Source organism: Lepidochelys kempii, chromosome 16, assembly GCF_965140265.1.
Source record: "Lepidochelys kempii isolate rLepKem1 chromosome 16, rLepKem1.hap2, whole genome shotgun sequence".
NCBI classification, from domain to species: Eukaryota; Metazoa; Chordata; order Testudines; family Cheloniidae; genus Lepidochelys; species Lepidochelys kempii.
The window spans coordinates 22,641,684-22,665,134 of NC_133271.1; the positions used below are offsets into that span (position 1 = coordinate 22,641,684).

Consider the following 23,451-nt stretch of genomic DNA (forward strand, 5'->3'; position numbering starts at 1 on the left):
ACTAAGGAGTGAGTTCTGACACTGCACCCACAAACCCTAGAATCTGAGGCAGTTTCTGATGTAGATGCTTATGGCCCCTGAACAGCAGTGGCATAAAAACGAGCTGAGATAATATGTATCCTTGCCACCACGCAAAAACATGTGATCTCCATGCAGCTGTTTGTCATCTTTGGATGCTGCACTAATGGATCGGGTTCAGCACCCGCACAAACAGCTTTGAAATGAAACTGTGCCTGTTTGTAACCATCTTTTATTAATTACAAGCTGATGGGTTTGGAGTTGGCATGGAAGTAGATTAACTGTGGCATAGACATAACCGCTCCAGTTGGTCTGCACATGCGGGCTATGTCTGCCATTCTACTTCTTAGATCTGCTTTACAAGAGGGAAGCAGTCTGGCATTTGTACTTTAAATGGCCCATTTTTGGGGTGCATTCCTAAGGGGTAAATCAGAGCATGCCGCTGCTGCACCTGCTCCCCTCAAGTTAGTGATGTGGCTTTTTGAAGTGAGCTTGTCTAGATTGTCTAGAGCGACATTCCCAGAGCGTTCTACCAAAACGCAGGTGGTGATTACTCTTTAAAAACAAGGGCTTCTCATAGGCTGAGGAGGTGAAGCGCTACCCAGCGATTAGAACTCAGCAGCAGGACCCTGTCTGCCTTACAGTGTCACTGTAATAGGTGCAGGGGGAGAAGAGAACTCACCGGTGCAATCTCTAGCAATAACCAGAACCAAGGGCCTTCTCCTTGCTGAGCACTGCCAAACTACCCTTGCTACTTACACGTCTCCAGTCGCTCCTCCAGGAAAGAGATCTGCTCACTCAGGGACTCAATTCTATCCAGCTGCCGCAGGGCGTAGAACAGCTGGCTGATGGGGTCGGTGCTGACATCATCCGCTGCTGATGGCATGAGGTTATGGAATGGAGCCAAGAGTAACTGGAGTTTCTTTTGAGAGCGAGAAAAAGAGAGGAGCTGTTAGTTTTCATCCCTCTCTGTTACACTATCAGACCCACCCAGCGTGACCTGCCAACAGCTGATACGGCCAGCGCGGCCATCTCCAGGGCTGGCAGAGCCGAGGGTTGGGGTAGTTGACTAGTGCTAAGAGGGCTCCTGGCGGGGAGAGTTGTTACAGTGTTCACTGCAAGCGGTGGGCGACGCAGCTGGGAATGCTAATACCAGAAGACAAGACTAGATTAGGTGGCGAAATTAAAAATAGAGCCGTTGAAGGGCAAAAATTCTGGATGTGAACAGCTGTGCAATGACGCGCTGGAGACAAATCTTCTGACTGTGAATTACAAGTGCATCAAAAAAAGGCTGAAGTACGAGCACCTGCGTCTCTGTCCGCGCTCGCTGACGGGAGCTCACCTGCTCCAGCACTTCCACCCGGCTCCTGAGGGTTTGCATTTCTTCCTTCATTTCACTGGAGGCGCCTGCCATGAGCAAAACACCACAGGAATTAATAAAATCCCTCAGAGTGAACTGTCCTCCTCAAATTCGGGCTGTGATGGTAGAGCAAGGGCGGCCACCTCTGAGGCACAAAAAACCCAGGAGCCCCTAAATGGGCAGAGTTGGCAGTGTGGACTGAGACCCCTGACGGATTTCCCAGCCATCCTGGGAAAACCTGGACAGGTGCCACTGGCAACCCTAGGCGGAGCAGCAGCCGAAGGGTTAACCCGGAGGTTTGCCGGACTGAGGGAATGAGCTGGCTGTGCTCTGCCACCCCAAATGCCACCCTCTGACATGCTTGTTGAGACCAGGATGCTCCCTTCGCTGTTCATTGACCAGCTGCAGGAATGAAAACAAGCGACAGTTCCGGCTTCCCCCCTATCAATCTACGTACAAGCTAGACATCCCCGCCGAGTTTACCAGCAGCTAATCCAGGAACTTTGGCAAGCGGTTTGTGCAGTAATGACCAGCCAGGACACCAGTGCCTGATTGAAAACACACAACTGCCCTCAGTTGAGCCCCCGAGGAGGGCTGGTTCTTACTGAAGAACGTGGTTCTTTGCACTGTAGCAAATCACAAGGCATTGAAACACAGAAAGCTGTCCAAGCCCCAGCCTCTGACCCTAATCCTGATGGGCACATTACCCCACAAACTACAACCAGCCTTGGTTCTTCAGGCTGAGATCAGTTCATCTTTTTCCCCCTCACAGGGTAGCAAAGCATGGGTCCAAAATGTGTGTGTGATTCGGGGAGGGGGTGGGATTACCTTTGTTCTGAACAGGAAAGAGATGAATGTTTAGAATTATTGCCTGGCTGTAACTAATTGGGTGGAAACACAGGAGGTTACTCCAGGGCCAAAGGATATTAATTAAGAGAAGGCCGTCAGCCTCTGACACTTTTCCTTAGAGAGGCTCAGGTGCCAACGATATTTAGAAAGTGATTCATTTTCATTCCTTGGCTTTGGCAGCTTTTCAAAAGGCAGTTTGGGGTCTGGGATCCACAGGGCCCTAAAGCTGCACTCCTCTGGCAAAGCAGGAAGGGTCTGACGCCCGGCCCACAACAGTGGGCTGCAGCAAGGTACAATTAGCAATGGGATGCCCCATTGCCCCGTGCTAGCAATTGTCCTTGTGCATACGTGATTGAGCAGGGCCTTGCTTTCACTTAATGAGCTCGCTGGAGCCTGCTCCCCGTCCGCAAAGCCCAAACAAATAGCCACTGATGGTCTGCTGAACGGCGCAGGTGTTGCTAGGCTGGGCTGTGGTGTATGCATGGTCTGTCCTACCCTTCCATGGGCTTGGACGACAGCAACATGGGTTGGATCCACAGCAGAGGCGAGCCAGCCCAGCTTCATTGACTTCAGTGGGGCTGTATCTACCCAGTGTGAAGAGTAAAAGGGCACCTGCACCCTTCCTCGAGCACTGTCCGCCACGCTGCTGCTGTCCTCAGGGCTGGGCAGCTGGGGTAGCAAAGAATTTGCTCAAGAGGGTGGGACTCTATCCCGTTCAGCCCTCTGCCTCCTGCATAGGACTAGCGATAAAGCTGGGGCCGTGGGTGGAACTGTGCCCCTTGTACCACGACAGAATTATTGACAAAGAAGACCTCAGTTGCGGAGGTCACGGCAGTCACAGATTCCATGACTTTACCGGACCTCCATGACCTCTTTGGCTTCAGCGCCCCTGCCCTGCAGCTGGAACCCGGACCGTGCGCTCCCCTGCCCCTGCCCTGGGGCTTCCTCCGGGGGCTGCGGTTGGGGCCATGTGCCCCATCCTCCAGCTTCCACTGGGGGGCCGGGGCCATGCGCCCCCCTCTTGGCTTCCCAGGGCTGTTGCGCCCCCTCCCCCCCTGTGGCTGAGGCTGTGCGCCTGCAGCTGGATCTGGGACTGTGTGCCCCTGCCCCCCAGCTCCAGAGCCGGGGCTGTGCGCCCCATCCCCTATGCCTACTCCCCACCCCATGGTTGCAGCCGCTGGATCCAGGGCTGTGCGCCCACCTTCCCCCAGAGGCAGTAGGGTTCAGATGGTCCGTCCCTCCCATCCCTCCGGGACTCCAGCTCTCGTTCCTCCCCACCACCCAGCCCGAACGTCACAGACAGCTCACAGGGTCCCGTGAATTTTTGTTTGCTGCCCGTGACCCGTGCGTCACGTTTACCAAAAATAATCGTGACCAAACCTGAGCCGTGCTGCTAAACGTGCTGCAGTGATGCAGGAGGAGACGGCCACGATTGCCCCAAAGGCGGAAAGGTGCCCTGCCCCGGTAGCTCTGGAGAGGAGAAAGCCGAGAGGGCAGGCCCCGGGGGATCACGTCCACGACCACACGGGCCGGCGCAGCCCTTCCGCCCCGCGCTGCTCCCGTCTGTCGCCAGTGCTGGCCGCAGCGCATTATTACTCACGGTACGAGTTTGAAGTGTCACAGCGCGTACCAAAAGTAATAATGGGCCGGCACCAGCGTCGCCGCCACTCCCGTCCTCGTGGCGCTGGAGTCACGCGCAGAGAAAAGGTGACGGTGCGCTGACCCCATTGTCTCCACGCTGATCATGGCGTCTCAGGGGCTTTGGAAGCCAGCTACTGGCCAGACCGAAGTCCCACCAGCGAGGGGGCGGTCTCGCCCAGTACTCGGTTAAACCTCACCGCGAGCCATTAGCCCCATTTTACGGCCGAGGCACGGAGTGGGCCGGCGACTGGCCCAGGTCACAGGTCAGCCTCGAACCCAGGAAGCCTAGCTTCCAGACCCCTGCTCTAGCTCCTAGAGACCCCCGCTGCCTCACACCCTTTGGTTAAGGCTATGCAATTAACATCCAGCCAAGCAGTAAAATGCCCAGGGACTAGCTCCAGCCCACGCAGGGGTGGCTGTTACCTGATCGATTGAGGGCGGGGAAGGCAGAGGCCTCTGTCTCAGTGGGCGGTGCCGAAGCATGGCATGATTTCCCATCGGCAGAGAGCCTGTGCCCAGCCTGACAGGCACAGCCATAGCTCCCACGCGTGTTGACACAATGCTGGCTGCAGCCGTGGTGCGGGCCAGCGCATTCATCCACATCTGAAAGTACAGAGGTTAAATTCACAGGGGCTCGGGTGAGCGCAGGCCATCAGGAAGCAGCCCTTGTGAAGACAGGGTGAGCACAGAGCGCGGCAGATTGACACCACCAAACAAGACATGGGCCCCTCACAAAGAGCGTACAGGGGACAGCTAAGACTTGAGAGCAGTCAGCCATCCCTTGTGAGACGGCTTCATCCAGGCTACAAGTTGGGGAGACCTGTGCGGTGACAGCAGGCTGGATTAGTTAGAGAGCACCTCCCAGGGTCTGTCCATACCCAGGCTGCCCCAGTAAAGAATCTCTTTTGCTATCAATGCAGCCAGCTCGGGTCTCTCTTCTAGCAGGAGCTAAATTTCATGGCCCTAATTCGCCACTGTGTTACTCCCATTTTTACGCCACTGATGCTGCACCAGGTAAAACGGGAGTAGCCCCGTGACGCATCAGGCCCAGTACGTCTAAAAAGGGCAAAAACAAAGCCCCTGATCTGAACGCTCCCTAATTCTGGAGCTGGATCCCACTTCCCCCCGATCGGGTGAGCACTGTTCACCGCTGGCTCTGGCTACGCACCAGGCCATCCCTGGTGAGGTGCTATTAGCCTTTCACGTGCATGTGTGTGAAGCCCAACAGCCTTGCCTCACACAGGGGCAGTTATTAAAGCCGTGCCCACAAAGTGAAATGAACATGACAGCTCCCCCCACGTGCCTGAGCAAGTCTGTTCTAGGCACCAGGAAAATCTCTTGAGCTGGGCTCCAAGCTGTCACTACAGCCTGCCAGTGAGTCGTGCCTACTCCACACACATGCTTTGGACTTACAAATGCGCCAGATCCTCAGCTGGGGGACGTTCGTGCCGCTTCACCGGCTTCAAGAGAGCTGATTTACACCTGTCAGGCCTCTGCCTCCTACCATGAACTGGACTTACTGGGCCTCTGATTTAGCCTGGGACGGGTTTTTACACCATTTGAATCCACAGTTACTCCTGCGTTACACTGTGGTAAGCGAGAGGAGACCCAGCTCCACTGCGGAGTGGGCTGCAAAATCACTGCCTGCACCACGAATAGATTTTATTGAGCTGCGCTGTACCTAGAACGGCAGCAACACCTTGCAGGCCTCCGGAGGTGTAACTCAGCAGCGCTCCCTTGCCGTCCCCGGAGCCAGGCCGATTCGCAGCAATTGTGGGACTAGCTCACGATTCTGGTGGGTCTCTGCTAAGGCTGAGCGACTCCCACCCACATGAGACATGGCCTGGCACACAGCTTGCCCGAGCGGTGCCCATGGAAAGGCTGCGACAGGACTGAATTCCTGGGCTGGGGCTGGGCAGGCCTGTGCCTGCTCCAGGTGTGTACCATGAAGCCCCCCCAAAATGAGGCTTCTCGAATAAAGTGAGCAGGAAAGGCCATTTAGGGAGAGATTCTCAAGTGGTGTAAAGCAGCCGAGCACCCCCCCCCCATCACGGGCGCGTCACCCATTTACCCCAGCTGAGGCTCTGGCCTGTTTGCTTTTCAATGGCATCCAGCCGCAGCACTCGCAGAAGGGGGAGGGAATGGAGGGAAGGCCTCCAGCGCATCTCCCACAGCTAGCACCCCCACACACACCCCCAATCCACCAAGCAACCCGAATGCCTTACCCCAATCTGCCAGCTACAAGCTAGCTTCTGCCTCCCTCTGCTGGGTCAACAGTGTTACACCATCCAAGCCCTCCCTGCTGGTCTGTGGGAGCTGTGGGCACGAAACAGCGCTTCCCCTCCCCACGCTGCCCCCAGACCTTTGCTGTCAGCGAGAAGTCCAGTGACCTGCCCAAAGTCACCCAGTGCCAGAGCCCAGATCCACGAGCCAGTCCTATCATCCCTCCCCCAGCGCTGCCCATGATCGACAATGCCCACGCCCCTGGGAAGGCAGCCCTTGTTCTAAATGACGGGGCTCACCCACGAGGAAGCAGGGAGCGTCTTTTGCACAAGCACCTGGCCTGACCATGGGTGAAGGCACAAGGACTAGGGCAGCACTAAGCTGCTGAAGATGCCTGATGGCCCATTACATGCGTCGGGTCCAGTGCTGATGCCTCGCGGAGGGGCTGACCAAAAGCATGGAATGGAGGCACCATGCAGCTGGTGTCACGGGTGGGGTAAGCGTGCTGGGTCCACCTTTGCAGGCAGGTCCGTGTAAAGACTCTCTGGCAGCTAACAGAGCATGGAGTTACTCTCTCAGCCCACAGCCTGGGACGTTGGTGGTGCATGGCTCAGGTTCACTCCCTGCTGAGAGCCAACAGAGGAAACCATGAGGCCTGGGTGCGCTTCACAGTGCCACTGGCCTATCCAGGAGATTCTTGGCAGCCACAGCAAATCACCGTCTACGGGTCACCTGCTATATTCCGCTGCCCCCCCCCCCCGCCCCGCCCCGCTCCCATCGCCCTGGCAAAGGGAATCCCAGGGAAGATACAGAAATACAAAACAGGGAAACCAGAGCTGTTACCTGTCTGGCAGGATTTCCCCCTCCAGCCTGGGGGACAGGTGCATCTGTCTGGGGCTGAGCAGCTCCCTCCATTTTGACAGGGCACCCTGCAAATGGCTGTAAAACAGTAACGCACGGTCACCATATTGCCGAGGCAAATGTCCGGGCCTCCGCCACATGCAGCTCCCACCGTTGCGGATTCCTGTTGTCGGGGAGATTTTATTACACACTTGAGAACTCCTGTCCATGTCTTTGTGCCACCAGCAGAAGTCAGGAGACTGTTAAAGGGGAGTGAAACCATGGGGCCGGATCCTCAGCAGCTGTCAATACCCATAGCTCCGTTAAGATCAGTGTCGCACGGCCCCTTGCCACCAGCTGAGGACCCCACCCCGTGAATGCCACAGCCTCCATGTGAATCAGATCTGTATTACGCTCAGCACGTCCAGTGAGGCTGACGGGCATTCTGCGTGAGACAAGCGGTAGAATACACCACCGTGACTCACAGAGGGCAAAGGCTGTGAACGCCCCGATCCCATGGGCCAGCAACGAGACGACGTGTGCAAATAGCTGCTCCCAGTGGATGTAAGAGGTTCGCAATCCGGCCCAGAGTTGGTCAGAGATCCCTGAGCAGATCAGAAAGGAGACATCAGCCCCAGAAACTCAGTATAGGGTGACCAGATGTCCCGCTTTTATAGGGACAGTCCTGATATTTGGGGCTTTTTCTTCTACCGTCTCCTTTTACCCCCCCCCCGTCCTGATTTTTCACACTTGTTGTCTGGTCAGCCTAACTCAGTATTTTCATACAGCCTTCTAATAACTCCGGGAGCTCATCAAATGAAGCAACAGATCTAGGACGGTGTCTTGAATGGCACTGAGGTGATGCCTGGAAAGCCTTTCCACTTGTGCAATAAACAGTCTTTCATTTGTAGCTTAACCCATTCCAGCCCTGGAAAGAGGAAGACATCTTTAGAGTCTGCGAAGGAAGTGGGGTGGGGGGGGGGTGAAGAGGGGGCCTGCAGCAGCTCTCAATCAGTGACAGGCTCTGGGAAGCGTTAGTATATCGCAGTCTGGTTTGATCTAGTAAGAGATCAGCCTCTGATGTGCTTGGCATTCCCTTTGCGCTGTTCATCACTATTTCCCCTGAAAAGCAGAGCTGTTCCATTACCGCTGATTTATGCGGAAAGGGTTTATTAATTTCTCCTCTGGTATACGCCAAGCTAATAAAGCGATATATGCACAAGGCAAGCAAAGCAAGGCTATAAATGAATGGCTAATTGAAACCGATTTGTTCTCACAGGCGGATGTTGGAAGGAAAAGTGCCTGCCTAGTACAAGAGCGAATTACACTAATTTCAGACAGATCTGGTAACAAGGGCAGTGACTGGATAGGCTTTTGAGGCACACAGAGGTTGTGATCAGAGAGGCGCTGAGAGCCCTCGGCAGGGTGTTAACAGCCCCTGTCTGCACTGTATTTCCTTTCCACCAGCTGCACTGTGTTTCCTTCTCACCAGCATTCTGTACTAGGAGATCCACGCCCATACTTTTCATTCAGAGATCTCAAAGCACAAACCCTTTTGCCAACATGGGGGTAGTAGGTACAATCCCTGTGTTACGGATGGGTGAGCTCAGGCTCCAAGAGGGTGTGATTGGCCCCTGCCAAGTCAATGGCAAAGTCAGGAACAAAATCCCCATCTCCGGACTCCCAGGTCGGTGCTCAAGCCAGGCTGTAGCTGTCCCTCTCAAGGCTATGGGACTGATTCTGCTCTTTTTTACACCAGTGTAGATCAGGCAGAAAGCCAATGACATCAATGAAAAAAGACAGGTGTAAAACCAGTGTAAGGGAGAGCAGGACCAAGGCACCAAAGGGGAGATGCTGCAATCTCATCACGATCCATATTCTTCTCTCTCTGCCACTCATTTACCTTTGCTGCATCCGACTGCGTGGGCATTTGCCCGTCTCCATCCGGGGCAGCACATATACATGGGCTGGGAAAACCTCCTGTAGGCCAGGCGATAGGCAACCTTGTATGTGGTTCTGCAATAAGGTTCAGGAAAGGAGTTAGGGACTGAGCCCATATGGGGTGCGGAGAAAGCCGACTGCTTCACCCTGGGGAGAGTCACAATCCTTCCCCTGCCTTGCTCCTAGGGTTAGGGAGTAAACCAGGTCATCCCTTTGCCACTTACTTCCCCTGTTGTGCCAGCCTGGCTCTGCCGACTCCCTATCCCTCCCTGCCCACATGCTCCCAGGAGTAGGGGCCAGGCCCGCACCCAAGATTCAAGTACTGCTGTCTTTCCCAACAGGGGTACCAGGGAATGGTCTTCCTCCCTTTAGTGTGCAGGGGTGATCGCTCCTTATACACCTCTGAACAAGCACCCCGGGGAGATGCTGTGTCTCTGGGCGAATCCTTGTCCTCAGCTTTCCCGGAGACTGTAATCCAACCCCGGAGTAGACTGGCTATGCCAGATGCCACCTGTCTGTCTGCAGCAATGGCGCCCGTCATTCCCTGAAGCAGGCTGCTCTCCTCACCTGTACGAACTGCAGAGCCAGTGTCCCTGGCACGTTGTGAGGTAGGGCTGGTAGACAGGCTGCACATGGGACTCCACATACGAAGCGGCTCTCTTCTGCATCTCTACAGAGCACACCCTGCGGCTAGACAGAAGGCATCGTGTCCCACACAAAGTGAAAGCGACAGGCATAAAGCAACGGGGAATCAGGCCCAAAGGCAGGTGTAGGAATGCAGGTAAGGAATGTGCTCTGAAAACCCCTCCATGGGGCCAAATCCAGCTCCGTCTATGCAACTGTACCCTCTTACTCCATGGCTGCATTTGGCCCTTGAGGGACCTGATTCTCAGCTAGTGTCAATGGCCCCATGCCTCCAATGGAGCTGTGCCAATTTCCACTAGCAGAGATTCTGGCCAAGAACCTCACAGAGGGTCAGTTAAGATGCAATTGCTAAGGCCCCCGTAATTCCTCATTTACTGGAGCAGAGTTATTGGGGTGCAGTTGGGAAGAGGAGCTGATAGGGGCTTCCAAAACTTAACATGAGTAAATCCCTTGAATATCAGCTCTATATCCTGCCCCACTGCAGCAGGCCTCACGCAACTGAGAGTTTATATTCTACACATATCTCGACGAGGTTCTACACCCGCAGGTTCGCTCCCTTCCCCCCTCAGAGCTGCAAAGCTACTCTACAGTTTGCATCCAGGCACCCTGGCTGGCCATCTCCAATCTCCCTGAAAACAATGCCACTCATTCCAATGTCGGGAACAGGTATCCGCAGCGAACGGGCTGCTGGGTGACTGCATGCAAGGTCTCAGAACAGAGGCCTACACAGGCTGCTGTAAAATTACCGTACAAAGGAGAGGAATCCAAATCTATTAGTGGGGGGAATCATTTTCCCCTGAACAGCAGATTAAAGGGGACATGTCAACGCTGTAAGAAAAATCATTTATTTTTTAGCTGGCCTTTGATTTGTTTTCGTTCCGAGACCGTGACAGCACTGAAAAACAACACCTAGGTGATGACAAAAATCAACAGCAAGGACCAGATTCTGTTCAGTGTGGTAAAATCCCTTCCACTAAGTAGCTCTAAATTTGCACCGGGGTTGCTGAGATCAGGATCTTCTCTCCCCCCCCCCCCCCCCCCACACACACACACACAATGTAAAAGGTTCATGAAATTCACATCCAAAGAGTTCTTGGTTAAAGATTTTTGCACCCTTTTGCCAGCTTGCGAGGTTCTGTTCAGCTGGATGTTGTCTGGCACAGATCTTAGCCTCTGGAGTAGAAGCCCATTAAGAAACTCGATTATTTGTGGCAGCTTCCCAGACAAATTAGAAACTTGAACTAAAGTGCTGAAAATTAACACTGATACCAGATGCCTTCCATTAACTCAGGATAACTCATTTCATCCTGCTGGATTAATGGTATGAAAGAGGCAGTTTTGCTGACATTATTATAAAGATCTATCTACTCTGGCTGTGTGTATGTATATCAGCAGCCAGCCTTGTGTGTGTGTGTGTGTGCGCGCGCGCGTGTGTGCGCGTGTGTGTGCGTACAAGACAGAGAGATTCAGCTTGTGGACTTCCTTACTACAGGACTGCAAAAGATTCAATACTGTAGCAATGGGCTGGGTCATTCACTGTAAAACCATACGAGACAGGTCAGAACTACAAAACTGGGGTCCAGATATCAATATTTCCAAAGTTAGTGGGAAATGAGTTAACTCGGGGAGGAGGGGAGTCAAATCCAGACTTCCCTAAATTTTAAGATGGCAGTCAGGGGGAAGTTTTGCTTTGGAGCTGGGATGCTGTTTTGACCCATTAGAGAGCTGAGGGCTCGTTGCCCAGCTTATATCCAAATCTGAATTTCCCCCCAGTTCAAAGTGTTTTGATCCAGGGGTTTGGTTCAAACCCATCTCTAATAACAATATTAACAGCAGTTATGCATGATCAAAGATAGGGGACATCAAATCCCATGCTTCAAGGCACAAACTGATTGCACGGTGGTCAGGAAGGAATTGTTCCACCATCTACAGCATTGCTGAGTTAGGGGTATGAGATGTTGCCCTAGTTTGATGCCTCTCATATTGGCTGCTCCTTGTGGCAGGATATTGAACGTGGTGAACCAGTCATTTGTGTGTGCGTGCATATATACATGTGTACGGGCTGGGGGGTGCATCTGGAATGTGTAAGTGTGTGTGAATGCATGCTGGTGGGTGTGTTGGTAGTGTGTTTGCACTTATGCTTGAAGGGGGTGTTATGCATGCAGGAGTGTGCACTAAAGACACAATAAGAAATCTTTAGCTGTGTGTGCTCTATTTAGCTTTTTGACTCCCCAAGTCAAGTGACAAAGATACTCTCTTTGTATATGCTGCATGGACCTAGACCAATAAGCTTGAATGTATTTGGATGGCTTTCTGCTTTATGGACGCAGCAAACAAACACCACAAACGCTTGCTAACACCTACACTACCCCAAGAAGCATCTTCAAGGTTGTCTCTTGCCTGTCCCCACACCTAGAAAGAGGCTCATTCATGTGCAGCAGACTGGCTGAACTTGGCCTTTCATGTCTCCTTGAGCCTGGCCCCCTGAAAGGCCAATCCTTATTGTGGCTTGCAGAGAAGCCCAGCGGTATGCATGCGGCAAGCCAGACTTCTGAAGGATGGACAAAGAAGAGGCTTACCCTGACTGGGCAAAACGCTCAGTGCTGGTCACACCAAGGATTAAGACAAATCCCGTGAGGAGGCAGCTGATTCTCTGCATTTCCTGTCCTCTGCTGGCTCTTTCTTTCCTGCTGTGCGATATTGTGTGGCATGAAGGGGTGTCACTCTTCAGTGGAAAGCACTGGCTCTTACTGCATGTCTCTCTTCAGTGGGGAATCCTGGAACCAAAAGAATAATGACCTTACCAAGCAGCGTCCTTTCTGGGACGGTGACATTTCAATAGCCCCCTTTGGCCCTATCGAAAAAGACAGCACAGGGGAGCAAGGTGTTTTGCTGCTTTCACTCCAAGGGACTAGGAATTTCCCTGCTGTGCGCTAGCAAAGCAATGCGGGATATGCTCTTACAATGATACAGTGGGAGCTAAGTAGGTTTTAAAAGTGAAGCAGCAAAAACAATAATTTCATGGTGTTGTTTCTGGCTTGGGACTCATGCCATCTGAGTTCAATACCCAGCTCAGCCAAAATCTCCCTGTGTGACCTGGGGCAAATCACTTTAGGTGCCCCATCTGGCACTGGGGATAAAAATATTTCCTTTGTCTCGTTTGACCCTAAGCATTTTGGGGCAGGGACTGGCATTTCTTATTTGTCTGTACAGCCTCTAGCACGGCCTCGTTGTTACTGCACGATTAGTAACATTAGGATAGCAGTCCCCCTGATGGGTTTTAAAATAAACAAACATCACTAATGCCGGCCACCCACTGCTCACAAGTAACCCTACAACGACAACGGAGCATGTGCAGCCCAGCCCTCACGAGCGAGTCGCCCTGTAATAACAAACCAGTATGTCCGGCCAACGCTCACAACCAACCCTACAATAACAAAGCACCCATGCAGCCTGCAGCTCCCAAGTCACTCTGCACTGACAACCCAGCATGTTCAGCAGCCTTCCGATACCAAACCATTGTGCATGTACCAGCAAGGATAAGAAAAGAAGGTAACAGAGCTGAGCCTGAAGGGTGTTCCATGTAAAAGTGCTTAAAAAAATTAGAGAGGGTTATTGTTATTTCGCATCTGATTCACATTAAGTACTTCTGGGTCAAAACTTCTGCTGGCATAAAAACCCACATCGCTCCAATGAAGCCAGTGAAATTACACTGATCTTCACCCTCTGAAAATCTGGCCTCACAAGTTTCTAAACCCACAAGTTTAAGAAGCTTTTCTTTTTCGAGGAATAGAGTAAATGGCTTGTTGAGCTGTGGCATATTTCAGAATGATACTAGTGCCAGACAGGGAGGCCAGTACAAAGGTCTGCAATATATATGGCATCATAAAGCCGCACATGTCTCACTAAATGAAATAGTGAAATCAGGTCTCATTCCCTCTTAAACACAAGGGTCCTCTCCAGGGCTTTAGAAGGCTGAATCTTTTCTCTGCAAAGCCAATACTAACCAAGTTGGGAACAAAGAGGCATTGATTCTGCTTGCAGAAGGCAAATACATAAGGCAGCGTTCTAGCGGGTCAATAATGATATCTAATTTAAACAATCCATTGACCTCCAGGTGATGGAAGTTAAAGGGAGAAAAACAACAAATCAAATACATGACAATGAAAGAGGGTCAGCCTTTCTGACTGTACTCTCTGAAACAAATCACTTTTATTGGGAGACACAAGCTTAATAAGAAACAACCCCATGGAAATGCGATATCACATTGATATAGTGAAAAGCTTGTTAAAGGGGAAATCAAGGCTGGAAATAGAGTTGGAATGATCCAGGCTCGTGTCATGGCACTTCTTTAGAAGAATTTCCAGCTCTCCAGCTGGTATAGCTCCACTGAAACCCGGTGCAACGCCAACTGAGCATCTGGTTCAAAGCAGAGCAAGGTGGCCACATGGCTAATAATGGTGATGGGACACAAACCAACTCCTCATGGATTGGATCCTATGTCCAGAGGTACCGTGGAAGAGGTCAGAAGCAGCGAGGAAGGTCTGGAGCAGAGGGGAAAGTGAGGTCCAGATCAGAGGAGCAAGAGCTATAGAAAAGATAACACAGGCTCTCGCTTCAAACACTCTTGCTCAAGGTACGGCTGGATTAGGTCATCTACAGCCAATGAGGGGACCCATATTAGCAGGCAGGTTGTATCCTTGAAGAGGACAAATGCAGTGATGCCCAGGCACGGGATTGGGCCCCTAGAGAACATGAGGGAAACGGCCCACAGAAGCAATTGAGAAAGAGACGGATGGCTTGAAGCTGGTTAAAAACCTGAGCTCAGTTTCACCCCTGACAGTTCCGTGGACTAGATCCATGCATTTGAAGGCCAGAAAGGACTTTACAGTCACCTGGCCCCAAAACAGCACCGCAGACTCCATCAGAAGGCTGACAAGCAAACCTCCCTCTTCTTGTAAAGGCACAGAGGCTGCCATCACATCACCCTATTTGGTCTGATTAATCCTAAATAGTTTGTATTTAGGATCATTGATAGCGTTGGCTGCTTCCCATGCGCCCCCTCGTGGCCGGGGCGGGGGGGGGGGAAGGCACGTGCAGTGCCCTGGCTCTGTTTTCCCCTTCTCCAGGGCTCCTTAAACAATCACCATTCCAAAGAAAATTAACACATTCCCCACCTGGGAGCTGAATGTATGTGTTCACTCCTTAAGCACATTCTGACCCAACCCCAGTACAGTTCAATGGCTTCCCAGGAACCAAACTTGCTCCCAACAGCAGCTTCTTCAAGCCAGCTGCAGCTCCTTCATCTTCTGTTGCCCAAGGAATCCCCCCACTTCACTGCAGCCCCCTGCTGCTCTTTATAGGGAATTACTTGATCTCATTCAGGTGGGGCTCATCCTGTATTCAGGGCTGGCTTAGCCCTAGGCTCTCCAGCCCATGGGGCAAGCCACCCCGTTACTGGTGCCAAATCACCACCAAGTTGTTTTGTTGCCCCTTTTGGGTGGGGGGAAGGAAAGGGGCCAAAAATCTTTTCCACCATGGGTGACAAAACACCTGCTCAGATGCTGCACAGAGCTTGCGCTGGCTGCCTACGCCAAATTCACCCTCTAGTTAGTAATTTGTGGTGCTGGCCTCCACAAGGAATCAAGCTTAGGTTCATTTACAGAAATAAGAACGTCAACCACCAATGGAAAGGAAAGAAAACCCTTTTGCACACCTCAGCGCACAGGGAGACATCTTAGGAGGGTCATCAGACCACCCAAGCCGTTCTAATTCCCTCCAACCTCACCTAGGCTAGAGCAGGGTGCAAATTCTCAGTGAAATCATAATCCTCCATGCCAATGGTATTTCTTCAACGAGACTGAATTCCGCGTTCGAAATCAAACCCCGAAGATCATCTCGACCGAACTCCACTGATGGAGGTAGGAGTTTTGCCTGCGTGGGGGTGGCAAAGAGGCCTGGGTCCAGAAGGACAATTTGTTTTGTTCTGTTTTTAAAAATCAAAGACTCTAAAACAGGATTGTTTTTCCCCTCACCCGTCAGACTGTATCTCCGCCTCCACAGTGTTTTAAAATCAGGGTTGTTCAACGTCAGCTCAAGATCCAATCTTGATCAAATTAGAGCTGTTCTACACATTTTAATGCACATAGGAAGCCAGGACCCCTGAGAGCTGCAGAAGACGCCTAATGCTTGTTTGTCAAATTGTAATTTAGCGCTGTCTTTTCTCTGATCTCTTTTCTAAAATGATTGGCAGCGATAACAATGCTTTTCCTGTTTATGTCCCAGAAAAATCTGTGTGTGACGAGAACAAAACCCCAACACAATACATTTTTGCACACTCTCTCTAATCTCAACAGTGCCTCATGTTTTATAATGTAAAGTACGTTGCTCTGTTCATATAAAGCTACTGTATGTAGCTCTATGCTCCTGAAATGCTAGGAAGCACCAAAGCCTTGTAATATGAGCGCCTGTAGCCAAATATGATTCCAGTGGTTGCATCTGACTTCTATCCAAAAATATACGCTAAAACTCCTGCCCTCAGAGCTGGTCCCTAAACTACTGCGGGAGCCAACAGAAAACATTATCACATGTTGTGTGTCAGCTGTCCTACTTTCGCCAGCTCTGTAGCTGAAACCCAAGAACCGGCTAACGTCTATTATTGAATCATTGTGTCGGGGACTATTTTCTAAGTGGCGCAGGAGGGTTCAGCCCCCCCCAGCTCACATTCACCTCCGGGCGTGAAAACATTCCTGAAGGATCCATTCTGACATTCGTCATGTGGGACTTCTGGGAGTCATGTTCCCATCACGGGAGTGCCCCGATCCTACCTGGAGATGTGTAATTCAAACTCTTCGGGACTTGAGCAAGAGACAGAGCAACTTTCTCAGGGACCCCCAAACTACTCATGGCAATTCTTCCTCCAGTCTGCCAGGACAGGTGCTGGGGCTCATTAGTATTCCACAGGCCTCTGCAGTAGGGTACTGTGCAGCTGAAATGTCATATTCAGTAAGCATATTAGGACAAGATCCTGCAGTCAGTGATGCTAAAGAGAGAAGGGGTGGATGGGGATGGGGGGGGTGGATGGGGATGGATAGATAGAGGGGCTGGATGGGGATAGATGGATGTGGTGGATGGGGATAGATAGATAGATAGATAAGATTAGAAAGAAGGGGTGGATGGGGTTAGATAGATGGATAGACAGATAGATAGACAAAAATTTCAGATGAGCCCCAGCTCAGATCCAAACTTTGCCAAACTTTGGGGTGTCCGGTTAAGAATTTGAACAAATCTTTTTCTAAATTAGCCATTTTTTTAAAATAGAGATGACTCTAACATCTGCCCTTGTGGCACACAGGGAAGACGTGTCTCCTTCTGCAAGCGCTACAGGATTCTGCTAAGATTGTCAACCCTGAAGGTCAGTCACCCACTTAAGACAACTGTCAACAGCCATCAACTTCCTGAACGAGGGAGTTGTCCATCTCGCTGCCTCCCCTCCTTTGGGCATTTCAGTCTCAGAGCCGCTAGAGGGGGCCCTTTCCTAAGGGTCAAACAGACCCCTGGAGCTATTCCGAGCTCCCCTGCAAAAGACAAGGCAACTGTTGCCGGCGTGGGCGCGCGCTGCGGACCCAGTGACCCAGGGTAACCCTGCTAGGGGGGACCCCATGTTAGGGGCTCCATCAGGGCAGGCCAAGTCACCAGCTCAGTTTCTTTCCGGCTGATCCAGCCACGCGTCTGGGATGACTGGGTGCAGGGGCATCTGTGATGCCGGCGCAGGTCCTGATGCCACTACCTTTGCATCTCTGCAAACCCGCCCCCCACCACCACCTGGCCCCTATGCTCGCCCCTTTCGGGTCTGCTCCTGCCGCTTTGGGTACCCCTCCTGCCGAAGCGCGTCAAGATTTTGCAAATAACCCAGTGCATCCATTCCCTCCCAACCACCATCGCTGCCTTTTTGCAAGGAGGAGGCTTCCCCCACAAAGTTAGACCCAGCAGACACAGCGCGTGCAAAGAAATCCGAATTGCAAAGCAAGCAGGGGGGGGGCAGAGACCTCAACGCACGTGAGTCGAAACTTTGCAGCCCCCTGGTCAGAGCGGTTTGCAAACCCGGGGCTCAGCCACGAAGTTACAATCTCCAATTTCCAGCCTACTTACTTTCCCTGCCGCTCCGAGGAAGGCGAATTTGCAGAGAGGGAGAGAGCGCGAACTCCCGGAGCTCGCCTGCCCCACAGTAGCTGCGCACACGCAGGAGCCCCAGCCCCCAGCTTTTGCCTCCTTGTCGGACCAGCCCGCAGTCTGTAGCCCCTTTGCATGTCCTTCCCCCCGGGGCTCTGCCGCGTCCCTCGCCTCTTAATCCAATGAGCTCGTGGAAAGGATCAGAGCCGAGCCCTGCACCGCGGGAGTGAAACCCACAAAGCATTTCGGGGGAGAATCCACGTTGCACCAAGGAAGACCCAGCCTCCCCTTCCCCCTGCGGCTGGAAACACCCCCTACCAGGGGGGGTCCACCTGCAGCCTCTCCCGACCCCCCCCCAGGGGAGGGGGAAATCCTCCCTCGCCTTTGCACCTGCGCCTAATGGTCACCTCCGGGGTTACCTCTCTGGGTAGTCTCAGCAGGGGTCCGGAATCCGGATCGTGCCCTGGGGGTGACTGCTTACCCATCACAGCGGGGCAGGGCCGTGCAAAGAGGAGCAGGGTGAAGGGGGAATCCCAGCGGGGTGCGTGTTCCGCGGCTGCCCCCCCACGCGTGGTACCCTGAACTGGTTTCTAAAATCACCCCCTTCCCAGGGAAGCAACGTGCGCTCCGATCCAGCCAGCGCACCCCTCGCTGCGGATTGCACAAGGGGGTGGCGAATGAGACTGAATTCTGGGCTCGTGAGCGCTTCCTGGCTCCTCTGTCAACGATCAGCCCTGTCTAGGGTCCCCTCAACACAGCTGCTAGCCAGCCTGCCAATGCCAAGCTCTACAGCACACCCAGCCGCCTTGCACGGACACGGGCGTGAGGGTGGCTCGAGGATTAGGTCTCCAGCATGCCACGGAGTGTCCAAACCTAAACTGCTCACCTGCCTGTCGTGCTCGCTAGGGGGCGCCAAGCAAACCACCCATCTCAAAGCCAATCGCAATTTGAAAGCTCTGGGGGTTAGTTGCCTTGGGTGGTTTAAATTGCCTTCTGTTCTGTTTCCTTGGGTGGGTTAAATTGCTCTCCATCCAACTCGATCGAGTTGCCTGGTGTGTAGACTGCTGCTTCCCCAGAGAGAAGAGTTCATCCCGTGGTGGGGTAGGGCTTTTTCGGGTTAACATGTTCCCCCCGCAGAATGCAAAACTAAACCATGTGTTTGTCACATGTGTTCTCAATGCACTTTAGAGCAATGTTTGCTCCCTACTTCATGGAAATAGCAGGGTGGGGTGTTTTTGTTTGTTTTGTTTTGTGGGGGGTGTTAATTCTGCCTTTTATTTCCAAGTGGTCCCAATTATGTCATTGTGATTAAAGGGTTGGGTTGTGAGTGTTTGTTTTTTTTTCAAATCTCTCTTTCCAGAGGTTGATAACTCAGTTCAGTGTAGGCTGAGACTCAGTGCACAAGGGATTAGGCTCAGAAGCCAATTTGTTTCTCTTCGCAAAACTTTGGAAAACTCTTTCTAGTGGTTTTTGAGGTACCCAAAAGCAGCAGTGAAGGTCTGGATGTCTCAGGTGCATGACCGAGGAATGCCATTATTAATCGGAGTGGCTTGTACACTAAGAATGAGTTAAAGGGAATTTGAATTCTGGTCTGAGAGTCAGTGAAATAGCCTTCAGAACTCTCCAAATTACCAACACATCTCAGGGTACGTCTACAGGACAGCCAGGGCTGCGGCCACTGACAGTGCCGCTCTAGTGCCCTAGTGTCGGAAGGGCTTGTTCCACCTACACGGTTGATCCATCTCTACGAGACGTAGTAACTAAGTCGACGCTAGAATTCTTCCTTCAACTTAGGCATGTCTACAAAGAGTCAACTTAACAGTGTCGCACGAGGCGCGACATTTCTCACAGCCCTGAGCCAGGTAGCTAGGTCGATCTAATTTTTACCTATAAATCTGACCTAACAAATCCTATGACACTCCAAGAACCAGGCATCAAAGCTCAAGGGCAGAGGGCCCAGTTCTAGTGAAGACAGGGGTGCTCAGCAGTTCGCAGGATCAGCTCCTTACACATGACGTTACACAACAGAATAAGATAAAAGCCTAAATGCTAGGGCCCAAATGTGTCCCTGGTGCATTTTCATTTCCTCTAACCCAGTTTCACTACAAGGAACACATCAAGCCTAATGGCCCAGCTGTCCACAGACTTCCTCACTTTGCATGTTATTTTGTTAGATGTGTTGGTCAATTATCAAAGACAATTGTTCAGTCCCTTTGTGCAAACCAGGATTTGCTTTGTTTCTATCTTTCCTCATAAGGAATTAGAGCAAAGTCGCGCTATTGTTCCTAAAACAACTTAGCGCAGTCTCCTGCCACCTGGCCGTCCACAGAATTTCCCCCAAAGCCAGCAGGAGCCTGGTGTGTGAAGGAAGGTCAGGATATGGTCCACATGGGAATATTTGTTACCCTCTGGCTTGGGTTGGGGTTTTTTTTTTAGCACATGGACATTTAGGGGAAATAGACAACAGCAGCTCAGAAATTGCTGGCACGTCTACTGTCTGGGAGTTGTGCAGGCTGCTGATTTAAGCCCAGCTGCCCCCTGCCCACAGTCACACCAGCTGAAGGTTGGAGCTAGAGGCTGATTCTCCGCTGCTGTGCATTCATTGACACCCGTGCCAAGTGAGCGTGAAACACAACGAGCCAGATCCTCAGCTGGCGCCCTCGCTCCATCAGCCGAGGCACTCGCCCCGCCGTTGTGGCTTGAGAGCACGTTATCCCCCCTTTGGCCTGGTGTAAATGACAAGGAGCAGGGGCGTGGAGAATGAGGTGCCCTGCGTGTGATGGGACGGAGCGAGCACATGAGAGGAGTCCGGATCCCCACAAGCAAAGGTGATAAGCAACCCCACCAAAGGAAAAGGTGATTGGCTCTGATTGAAAAGGCAGCTCCCCTTTGTGTGGCATCTTGCATTATGTAAGCACGAAACGGGAATTGTTTTATTCCTCCGTCTGGATCCATCTACCCCTGGGGAATTATTTAAACTCATTTAATCTCGTAAACTCAACGCACAGACAGCCCTTCCCGAGAGCCTCACAGGGACAGTAATAACCTTAATGCACAGTCTATTATTGCAGCTCGACTGCCTGGGGGAAATGAACAGTGCCTGCTATGGAACTCTGCTTCCAAAGATATTTCTATTAGCCAAGTGAAAAGCTTGTCCATAAAGGTGTTGGATTTCATTTCACTGCTGTGTCACTCACCTGATCTGTTGAAATCAGTCATTTGTCATGAACGGAGGATGCTTCCTTTAAACGGCACCATGATTTCTTACTGTCGGAACAAATAAAACCACGGTTATGCACGGCCATTCTCCTGACGTATGATTTCCTTGATTCAGATCTTGATCATTCTGGGCCTGCTTTTGGATTCCTTGTGCACCCAGCTCTCCCTCCGGACTATCTGGGTGGGGCAGCAGGAGTACAGGATCAGGCCCAATCTCAATGCACACTTTTAGCGAATATTTATAATGGAACCACACTACAAAAATGCAACCATGTGTTGGTGGCGAAGGGATGGAAAGAAGTGACTGGCGCTGTTGTAGGACAGCGTCCGTCCTTGGGATGGTACATTTTCTTTCTGTGCAATGCAAGTCCTGGAGGACACATTTTCTCTGTGGGGTTTGCATGAGCAGGATCCTTTACACTGGTAGAAATTGGGGGTATCCCCACCAAAGTCAGTGGAGTGCCACTGGTTTAAACCTGGCACCAGAGGAAAATCAGGTCCTGTGTGACTTTAGATTGTCCCAAAGTCCAGTTATAAAATAGGCAGGAAAATGAACATGTTGATTCAAAAGAACTCCAGGTGGGACCATCTAACTCAGAGCTGGTATTCATCCCCCAAGCACTATGTTATGCTGTATCCAAGTCATTCCAAAGCAATGTGTGAGGCTGAATTAGGTGCTTAATTCCCATCTTCCTTAAGCTCCTTTGAAAATCCCAGTTTTAAAGCATCAGTACACAGCCCCAAGCAGTGTGTTATCCCATCCCCAGGGCTCGTCTGCATGGAGGAATAGCCCGGAATAGCCATTCTACACTAGCTCTCCATGTGTATGCTCTTATTCTGCACTGCCTTTGGGCAGTTTAGCGTAATCCCCTTTGGAAACAAAAAGCCCTCCCCTCCCCTCCCCCCCCCCAAGTGGAATAAGAGTACACCCTAGTTTATTTCACAATAGCTTCCCCATGCAGCATGTTATGCCATTCTCAGTGGCCCACCCCTAGGAATATGCTATGTCATCCGCAAAGCGAGTGTTATCCCACCCCTAATACTCATCCTTGAGCAATGTTATACATACTCAGTGCCCATCCCTAAGCACTATGTTATACCAGCCACAGTACTTTCAGACGTGTTCAAAATCTGCCAACAAACACAGAAACACAACTCCATGGACAAATATTTCAGTTGTCTTTGAATTCCTAGGGCGGAATTCTATCAACATGCACAATGAATCCTCATCTCATCCCTTGGAGGGAGGTCAGCGATATTATCCCTGCTCTACTGATGGGGAAATGGAGGCAGAGCGGTTATGTGTCTCACTAAAGGCCACAGGAAAAGTTAGTGTCAGAGCTAGGCATAGAATTCAGGAATTGCTGGTGCCCTGGCCTGTGCTCAACCCACTACACTACACCACTCTTTGCCAAACTGCATCTGAATTTAAGGTGAAACATTTGACTGGAAAATTTGGGGCCCAATCCTGTAAAGTTCCAAGCACCCTCAGCCTCAAGTCAATGAGTAGTAGCAGGTGCTCAGCTTTGCAGGATTATTCCTTAGTTATGTAACAGAAGTGTAAAATCATACTCAGATACCAATGTGTGAATGAGAGTGGATTAATTCACACCTAACTGCATTCACGGCACACAGCGTTTAGCTTCATATCTAATAACAACACACAAGGTAGGAATAAATACACCATAATTCAAGCTCTCTGTTATCTTATTGCTTAATTATTTCTGAAGTGCATTGCAGCAATTTATAATTTTGCAATTATTTTAATTGCTAAAATGTTTGAATTTTTGCTCCTTTTTCTAGGACAAATCTTTAATCAGGCAAACTCTCACTGACATCAGTGTCACCTAGGGCAGGACTGAAGATAAACTGATAAAAGTCTATTTGATCCCCTGTCTGTGGAGAAGCATTCAGTGCCCAGGACTGTAATATTCACTTCACCGGGCCAACGCCCAGATCTTCAAAGTTATTTAAATACCACTGAGTATCTGGGCACAAATCCTCAACTGGTGTAAACTGGGATCTCTCCCGTAATTTAAATGGAGCTGTGGTAATTTACACCACTGAAAATCTGTCCTATTGCTCTGTTAATGCTATAGAATTTCTGAAAAGAATGTTCATGTCTTTTAGTTCTTGAGTTTAAGTCTATCTGAATTTGATACCATCCCTAAACTGATAGTCTGGATGATTCACCCACGGTGCACCCCGTCAGACATTAAAAGTGGACTCCTGCTATGTCTAATATTATTGTTTGGCTCAAGACCAAGAAGGAAACATTCCTGCATCATCTCTTCTTATTTGTAAAAAAGTTGAAATCTGTCTGCCAATGCAGAGTCTTAGAACGGCAACGCTGCTTTCCCCACAGACTAAAATGTTAATTATTCCACACTCCAAATGCTTTACAGCATCAGTTCTAAATTAAAAGCCAGGTTAAATTTTAAGGGTAAAATTCTTCTATCACACCCTCATCCTCATGTCACCTGCAGTGCAGATTCTTCCAGCATGTGCTGCAATATGCTAGGCACACTGCTTCACATAAACCC

The 23,451-nt window shown here is 51.1% G+C and overlaps 1 protein-coding gene across 10 annotated transcripts in view; it reads right to left on the reverse strand.

The window, feature by feature from the left end:
- EGFL7 (EGF like domain multiple 7) overlaps positions 1-23,451 on the reverse strand; it is a 29,820-nt gene that overhangs the window by 2,265 nt on the left and 4,104 nt on the right. For 3 of the 10 annotated variants that reach the window (XM_073314770.1, XM_073314772.1, XM_073314771.1), the window contains 8 exons: positions 20,887-20,956; positions 12,097-12,294; positions 9,440-9,562; positions 8,835-8,947; positions 6,935-7,030; positions 4,292-4,471; positions 1,325-1,425; positions 778-940 (listed from right to left, as the gene is read on the reverse strand). In XM_073314770.1, coding sequence (XP_073170871.1) covers positions 778-940; positions 1,325-1,425; positions 4,292-4,471; positions 6,935-7,030; positions 8,835-8,947; positions 9,440-9,562; positions 12,097-12,176 — 856 coding nt within the window. In that variant the 5' untranslated portion in view covers positions 12,177-12,294; positions 20,887-20,956. Of the gene's footprint in view, positions 1-777; positions 941-1,324; positions 1,426-4,291; positions 4,472-6,934; positions 7,116-8,834; positions 8,948-9,439; positions 9,563-12,096; positions 12,295-16,344; positions 16,506-17,668; positions 20,837-20,886; positions 20,957-23,451 lie in introns of those variants that run through there. The other 7 variants (XM_073314773.1, XM_073314775.1, XM_073314777.1 and 4 more) reach the window with 7 other exon arrangements.